Source organism: Filicampus tigris, chromosome 14 (genome assembly GCF_054856515.1).
Source record: "Filicampus tigris isolate MCC_2025a chromosome 14, RoL_Ftig_1.0, whole genome shotgun sequence".
NCBI classification, from domain to species: domain Eukaryota; kingdom Metazoa; phylum Chordata; class Actinopteri; order Syngnathiformes; family Syngnathidae; genus Filicampus; species Filicampus tigris.
Genome location: NC_141230.1, coordinates 10,415,611 through 10,424,040, shown reverse-complemented (window position 1 = coordinate 10,424,040; position 8,430 = coordinate 10,415,611). Strand labels below are relative to the sequence as shown.

Genomic DNA, 8,430 nt, shown 5'->3' with positions numbered 1-8,430 from the left:
CCTCAAAACGGAAGAAGTTTGGGATGAACACCATTCGTCCTAGATCTGTCCGTCCAACCAAACTGAGGAATTATTGGTGAAGAGCCTAAAGATCACTGGCTGAGCTCCAAAGATGCAGTAGGGTGATGAGAAAAAGTTCCACAAAGTCAACTCACTGCTGCCCGCCACCGGTCGGGGCTTTACGGCAGAGTGGACCGACAAAGTTTTGCTTACCTTAACCAGAGTCCCATGTCACATTGGTGCCAAATTTACAATCCTGGTGGGATTTAAATGTTTCCTCGTCCTTGTGAAAATTGAAATAAAGTACCCATTACAATAAAGTAATGTTTTTTTCCTTTGAACTCATCTTTGTCTTTTTCAATTTCTTCATCTTGTCTTTTAGCGGTTGACAACTTTTGGTGCATTACTGTCACCTGGAATCGAGTGTAGGGGGCTGCAAAATACATTTTCACAACATCCTAACCCCACTCTTTCCAAAAAATAAAATATAAAGGTAAAACTTAAGAACTTCTCTGTATTCAATGCTAGCTATTTTATTAATTCTTGGTCAGCCTGAGTAAGTCATGATTTTCTTTGATGCATACTGCCACCTGCTGTGCATACAGTAAATGAGTCGCGTTTCCATCTCTCTTCAGCAAAACGGGCATCCTTCAATGACGAATTTTGAGGTCCATTCGGAGCAGGTTAATGATGATTAGACAGACGGACGAAAATGCACTTCGCTCTAAACTTAAGCCATCTTTAAGTTTTCCCGTCTAGCATTTAATGTCAGCAAAACGGTCAGTGACGGACAGACGGATGTTTCCGTCGGTCAGACAGAATGCCTACCCTTGTACAGTATGTATGTATATGTATAAACGTGTTGGTTGTCCCAAGACCTATTAAACTAAAATGAATTATTTTTTAACGCAAAATTCCTTTATGTAACGTTAACAGCTTCTTTTGTTGTTAAATAAAATCCAGCACGGTCAAGAAGAACAAAAGTCAAGACTTCGCTCACTAATATGGATAATGAAATGAAATAACTTATTGATGCCCTTTAAGATATTTTCTCTTTGGGTACTAAAGCGTTTACCGGTGGAAGAAAATACTGGAATTATTTTGAAAGTAAAAGACACGACGGCATATATATTTTTATTTTTGAAACTGTTGCATCATAGGCATGTTCTGTTAAGGAAATAATGGCGAGAGTATTGTGGATGTTCCTTTTAATTCCTTACGGTGTGGTCAGTTTTAAAGAGAAAATGATGGGGTGAAGATCTTGGATGTTTTTTTTTTTTTTCAAAATAAGTTTCCAGACATTATAAAAGAAAAGTACGAATAACGTCCTCCCCTTTTTAATTCATTGTTTCTCATTTAAGTTCAGTGGTTTAGAATAAATGTGATGGGGATTTTAAGAGCTTGACATTTTACAAAAGTAAAAATCTGTTCTCACCTCCCTTTTTTGCAAAAGAATGTAGGATTTTTTTCCCCCCTTTCCATTTAATTTAATCAATGTGGCTGGGGTCGGATGAGCTTGCCAGTTTTTAATACATACAGTATATACAAAGTAAAAGACCACATCGCCTCCACTGAATAATGAACGCGTCCCTATAATATCTTTCTTGAAAGTTCTTCTGTTTAAATGAATGACGGATTGTAAATAAATACATTCTCTTTTCTGTTTTCTTCACTGTGGATCATTTCATGCACCAAGAAAAGCAGTTCTGAGATGATAATTTCATATTTCAAAATAAATAACCCAACAGCAGTGGCAATACTAATGATGGAAGCAGAACAACTTGTAGACTTTAAATGGAGAAGTAACATTTATGTTTTTTCATCATCGCATGACATAACAATTTGTAAAACGCTGGCATCGGGCGGAATCCTTGTACCTCAAAACATTTTCACGTTTCAAGACACCTCAAGAACGCCATGTTTGTCCAACCAACAAAATTGCATCGTGAAAGAGAACAGGCCATTTTCAACACTTTAGATTGATCAATCATTTGGGAAAATAACACCCACAGGGGCTGACCAATGATATACATTTCTGGAAAAAAAAAACTTACCAAATTGTGACAGAAGGAGGCCCAATTTTCACAGAGAGCTAACCAGTATTTGTGTTTTATTTCTGAGCAGACCACAGAGGAAGGCAGGACAAAGCTGCTTTGCATGTTAATAAACAAAACAAAAAAAAAAACAGTATGTGTATACTTTTTTTCCCACGGCAGGTGCGTGCTAGCCGCTAATAATAGTCGTAGTTGACATTGGCGCCGTGCCGGTACGTGTTTGGGTCACGCGGGCCGATGGGCGCGTTCTCATCGTAGTGATGCTGACGTCCGTGGTCGTTGGAGCGTGCGTAGTCCATCCAGTAGGACAGGTCCGTCTCCAGCCTCTGGCCAGAGAGAGACGGGGTGGGGGGGGGGATAAAAATGACGTTAGGATAAAGTGACCCGCAGAGACTCCGCAAACAGGCAAACATGGCTGGTGTGAAAAGGCCAACGCTTTGACAGCGCTCACCTTTCAGGGACGTGGTGGCAAAGGTCATTCATGACGGCGGTCATGCGGGAGATACTTGTTTATGTCTCAAGTGTTAGTATTCTTAAGTCTGTCATTTTAATACCATCTGACGTGCTATTTAGACTATGCTAGGCCTTCATTAGACCCACAGCGGGGAGATTGCGTTTTTACACCAGCTTAATGTACACTCCCAGAAAATGAGATTCTCCAAAATGGTTTCAGCAGGCAATGAGCAGCAGCAGCGAATGTGACAACAGTACATGAATAAATTAATACTTGCAGATGTGAATACGAACAGCAAGATTTATGTATGAATATTCACTACACAAAAAGTTCAGTTAACAAAAAATTGTCATTCCTCAATGAGCCTAAAATGCAAGCTAACCTTTATAAGTGACTTGTTCTTTGGAATGCAAATGTTCAACTGTTTAATATTTCAGTACTTTTGTGCCCCACAAATTGATGTTCTTTCACAAGGAGCCGAAGGGCAAAATTCACAACAGGTCTTTGATCCTTGAATTGAACAAGGACGTCTACTTTTATAGCTTTCTGTGACTCTTACAGCCTCTCTCTTGCAACCTGCCGATGTTACTCTTACAGTCCTTGATCGAGTGTTCGGTGTCTTTGTCCCATGTTGTGAACAGCATAATGAATATCCATCTATCCATAAACACGAAGAGATTAAATACCATTTTTAACTCAACCAGAATTCTATTGGTCCAGTTTTGTTCCGAATTTTTCACTTGAGCGGGTTGTGTAAAAAGTACTGTTCCCAAGGTCAAAAAGTGCCATGCGAAAGTATTAGCCCCCCCCTTGAACTTTGCGACCTTTGGCCACATTTCAGGCTTCAAACAAGAGAGTATTTTTCGTTGTTGTGAAGAATCAACACAAAATGGGACACAATCGTGAAGGTGAACGAAACGTAAACAAGATTTTTAACGTAGGGCGTGCTAAATTAATCACCCCGTTTTCTCTCAGCGCAGCCAACTGACTCTGCAAGTTCCAAAGTTGACCCACAAGACTGACGATGATAAATTGAGTCAACCCGTGCGCAATCTCCTCTTAGTATGAATACACCTGCTCTGCACATGTTAACTCATTCACTGCCAGACATTTTCAAACCCTCTCTGACGCTAACGTTTGAAAAAATTTGAAAGAAAATATAAATAAATTCCTGCAATTGAATGGCTGGACTGTGAAAAGACAAGTAAATTTGTCAATGGCACCGAATAAGTTAAAAGAATACTGGGAGCAAACAGCATCATAAAAACCAAAGAACACACCGGGCAGTTCCGGGATAAACTTGTCCCATCACTGCCCATTACAGTCCAGTTGTATTTAATTTAAGGTTAAATACGTTTACATGTGATCTTTGAGGACTGTTTTATTTCTAACAAATGTGTGTGCCTACATGGCAATCAAACAAGCATACGTCATTTGACTCTGCGTTTAAGTGATATAGATTGTGATAGACTCAACACGAGTAAAACCAGTTAGTCAACCATTATGACGTTTTAGCCAGCCAGCGAGGGCATGTGCGGCAAAATGTGAGTGGCGCCAAGTGTCACCACATTAGCATTTTAAGTGCCACCACCAAGAGAGCCAAAATGTCACCGAATGCACACGTGTGTGGGAAATCAGCGATATTAATCATGTTCTCCAGCCAGCGTGTTATGCCTGCCATGCGGCGGCTGTGCTTGGTGGTTTGCTTTGGTGTGGAAGAACAATTTGGGGCTGAACTAGAACAGAGGCCTCAAAAGCACTGAAAAATCTCCCCAAAGGATGGAAGCTGTTATGATAAAATGTTTCACACTACATGCATATTGTACATCATTGCAATCATTTCCCTTATATGAAATATTGTGAAGAGTCCTTGGGTCCGTCGACAGGCGTTTTACAAATCACACTCATATTTAATGGAACTAACCTGGATGCCAGCAAACCACCCACCTGCTCGTCGTAGCCCATGTACATAAATTGCATAATCCATTGCTGCACGTCCGGTCTGCTGCGGTCCCAAATGTTCCTCTTGCTTCGGCTCAGTTTAGCCAGAAACTCCTGCGCTTTGGAGGGCGACACGGACACGGAGGCCTTGGAGGAGGCAGCGGGACGAGCGACACCCGCCGCTGCAGTGGCGCACAACATTGACGTAATAGATCAATGCATTGTTTTTGTTCTAGTGATGCTGTTGGGAGGAAGCGGTGCTGTTCTGACACTCCGACATGTTGGTAAATGAATGCCCATTATTAACATGAAATGCATCATTTGTGTGTCGTGGGGTTTTGTGTGGACACCTACCATCTCTCTTTCTCAGGATCTTGTGCAGCGTCTCGCCATCACCCGACCTCACTTCTGTTTGGACGAAAAGGCAAGTCGAGTCAGAGCTCAACCCACGATTGCCGGTGCGCAGTGGAACATCATCCATTCTGTGATGCCGCTAAAGCGCTAATGTGAAGCGAATTGCAACTCAAACTTGCCATCATCAAACTTATTTATGCCACAGGCAGTAAGAATTTAAGTAACAGTTTAACTTCAAAACTGCCATACATGATGAAGTTCAATGTCAAAGTAAACAGAAAACAAAAAAAATGACACATTGTATTTCAATCCAACCACATATGTTTGCCTTAGGATATTCCGCTTAGCTTAATGCTAACAAACAATGCTAAACACCATAGAGGAGCTAAGGAATAGCATTGTTGTGCCACTCTTTCAAACCGTCCAGCAACGGATATTTGAACCCAAATGGTGCATCAACATCAGGGGCGGAGCCAGAACGTGGCTAATGGGTGGGCCTGGAAAAAGCAGGGTGGGCCTGAATAAATTCTCTCACTGAGCATAATCCTCCTGTCCCAGCACATTGTATATTCAAACAAAATGACAAACTGAATAATATGAAGCTCAGATCTTCCTTAGACAACCACAATCATGCCATTCTTAATATTCAATAATATAATAATAATATTTATATATATATATATATATATATAGATTTTTTTTTTTTTTTTTTCATGAATTTCACTGGATGGGCAGCCTGTCAATCTGGGTGGGCCTGTGCACATCCAGGCCCACCCATGGCTCCGCCCCTGGTCAACATATGTGAAAAGATAATACCCACAAGCATATATTATTTATCCTCTGATAAACGACTAATATTACTGCAGTCTACCAAGTCACAACAGAAACTCTTCATTTGTGTCTGGAAGAATTCTACTACTCCGAATGTTTTAAGTCACAACCACCAGAAGCAGTGAATTAATCATGATGGCATTTCCATTCATTTCCATAAGGAGAGATGATTTAAGATAGAGCGCGGTCATGTAACTCTTATCTCAAAGCACCACTTTTTTTTTTTTTATGTATCGCTATAGTCAGCATTATTGTACTCTTCTTCTGATGCACATACCACCTCATTTGAGCCCCCCCCCCCCACTTTGTCCACACTCCACCCCACCCCCACTGAGTGACTTTGAGCAATGGCTGCCTTTCATGGCATAAACTGAGCCATATTCCACTCTAGCTTGACGAGAGGCAACATTTCAGGGAAAGTCTAACTTTTTTCTTCTGTATGGAATAATATGTATCGAACGTTCTGTTTAAAAAAGTTTTGTAAAGACTCTTTCCACAGCATGAGTAGTGATTCACTTGTTCCACTCTTCCCTTTGTCCCTTCAAGGTTTTCTTTTTTGACATCTGGAATAAACCATCTTAACCACAGTGATGCATTCCACGTAAAGCTTTTAAGTTTAAATTATTAAGGCCTGTTTAAAAATGAAAGACAGGAAAGAAAATGTGGCGCAGTATCCAATGTAATTTGATTCTGCTTCTGTTCTTTTTGTTGTGGTTGTTTTTTATGAAATATTTTCAAATGAATGAAGATATAAATCTTGCTCATCCAGCATGAACTTCTAATGTTAGCATTTTTTTCTTTTTAGATGAAATTATTTTGGTTTTTAGCTAAAAAAAAAAAAACTCCACTGTGCAAAATGCAATGTTACAATTATTTTCTCTTTTATATATATATATTTTTGGTGGTTTCCCCGTTGATGCAACTATAACATTATGAGCTGCTTTTATATCCTTTATTTTCCTAATTCACATATTAACAGTGGAAACACTTACGGATCCTTTCTCTGTCCACTAAAAAAAAAAAAAAAATTTAAAAACAATTTCAATTTTAAATAAAAATGACCTTCATATTATTAATGATCTTGCGGGGCTATGGCACCATTACACATTATTGCAGTGTTTTGCAACAAAAATCTAAATACTTTTCACTACATTTTAGATAGAACCCTTACGCCAAGATCCCTCAACATGTTGAGACGTGCAACACAATGAAAGGACTACAATGCCGAAAGATAATGCGACTGTCTGGGTTTCCACACTTGGGCGCCCGGCGCTCAAAATGGATCGTGAGTGAATTTTTATTGGGTATGTCAACATGAGGAAGTTTCAGTCCTAGACTTGATACAAATGTCTTCTATGGGTCTTGAGGTATAAACCCTGATAAAGTGAAGCAGAAAGTCATGCTGGGTCTTACCTGTAAAAGCCAAGAATATCAGCAGTGCAGCGAACCCCAAGACCCTCAAACTCAACAGCTGGGATGCCATCTTTTTCCCCCTCACGCAAGAGAGAAAAAGTCCTGCGCGAATCTGAGCTAGCAGGCAACAACTGCGCTTTGACAACCAGAGGCGAGAGTGGGAGCCCCTCCGCACTCACTCACTGACTTTTCCAAGTGGGAAAAGCGGCCCGTGGTGGTGGAATGTCGCCTGTGGAAACAAGACTGCAGCTGGAAGTCTCGATTGGTGCCTCGGGGATTCTTTCCAGCAGCAGTGAAAAAGAGGGGAAGAGTTCTCCTACTTGGTTTGTTTTGATTCATGTTGGATAAATTCTGTCACTAAGACTCTAGTGGGTGATTAAAGCAGTAAAAATGTGATGAAATACAAGAGCTGGATGAAATTAATCCTTGACAAAGATAAGAATACAGTACAGCGGAACCTCCAAAAGGGCCCACGCATAGCCCAGGGTGGTGTTTTCAAAAAAAGATATAATAAAGTTAGCACAATGTTTTTATATTTCTTCTTCAGCGGTTGTCAAGTACGTTTCTCCCGTGAGATTGCACCTAAATGAAAAAAAAATTAAAAGGCTTCCATTCAAGCAGTTTTACCCTGTTATATGATTGCGATTGTGATTGTAAAGGACTACTCATTGATCCGAGCAGCAATGTTCTCCCACGCCTCTTCCTCATTCGGATGGTGACTCATCGAATTGGGGCTCTAAGTGATGTTGTCTTTTCATAGTTGCGGTACGTGCGCTTAACTTTAGGTGAAGATAAGAATGCCTTTATTGATCCCACAGTGGGGAAATTTTCATTGCGATGAGTAAACTAATTCAAATCAACTGGTCTGAAACTCAAGAGTTACCTATCTCAGAATACACTGAAAAAATGTTGTGCATCATCTACCGAATTGTATTCCATCAAGTGGTAGCGTGAAATAAAAACATCTGAATCCAGATTGATTTTTTTTTAAAGCAGACTATACATCTACTTTAAAAATGTACCTAGATACAGATGATTTTATTTTGTGCAACCACTTGACGAAATAAAATTAAATTCAACTTTTTTTTTTTTTTTTTTAAGATCAAGTCAGACTTCAGGATTAGACTCAGAGTTTGTTGGACCTGTGTGAAACGGTCCTCTGAAGTGTCAGCAGTGTAGACACACACTTTTTTATGTCAGACTACAACACCGCCCTGTTTGGTTGTAAGTTCAACTCAGTCAGCGCCACACCAGCAATGGACCTCACTGCACATCACGGCGTCAGTCTTTGAGGAATTTCAATTTGAATCGTTCATTAGATTAGATAGTGAACGTGAGTTCTTGATTTTTAAGATCGTGACATGTGAATGAGCCGGCCGGCCC

The 8,430-nt window shown here is 40.2% G+C and overlaps 1 protein-coding gene across 2 annotated transcripts; it reads right to left on the bottom strand.

Moving 5' to 3' along the window:
* Positions 1-1,511: 1,511 nt before the first annotated feature.
* On the bottom strand, positions 1,512-7,245 carry ecrg4a (ECRG4 augurin precursor a). Of its 2 annotated transcripts, XM_086051792.1 has the most exons (4): positions 7,048-7,245; positions 4,804-4,857; positions 4,456-4,631; positions 1,512-2,380 (listed from the first exon to the last, which is right to left on the bottom strand). In XM_086051792.1, the coding sequence occupies exons 1-4, from the start codon at positions 7,115-7,117 to the stop codon at positions 2,231-2,233; spliced, it is 450 nt and encodes a 149-aa protein (XP_085907918.1). In that variant the 5' UTR covers positions 7,118-7,245; the 3' UTR covers positions 1,512-2,230. The 2 variants fall into 2 exon arrangements, with proteins under 2 accessions (XP_085907918.1, XP_085907917.1); XM_086051791.1 differs by lacking the exon at positions 7,048-7,245 and having other exon boundaries at positions 4,804-5,266.
* Between the last annotated feature and the right edge of the window lie 1,185 nt (positions 7,246-8,430).

Coding starts and splice junctions, on each gene's coding strand:
- ecrg4a (XM_086051791.1), bottom strand. CDS start 4,930: ATGGATGATGTTCCACTGCGCACCGGCAATCGTGGGTTGAGCTCTGAC. Junction 4,632..4,803: donor GATCCTGAGAAAGAGAGATG/GTAGGTGTCCAC, acceptor GCGCCACTGCAG/CGGCGGGTGTCGCTCGTCCC. Junction 2,381..4,455: donor ACATGGGCTACGACGAGCAG/GTGGGTGGTTTG, acceptor CTCTCTGGCCAG/AGGCTGGAGACGGACCTGTC.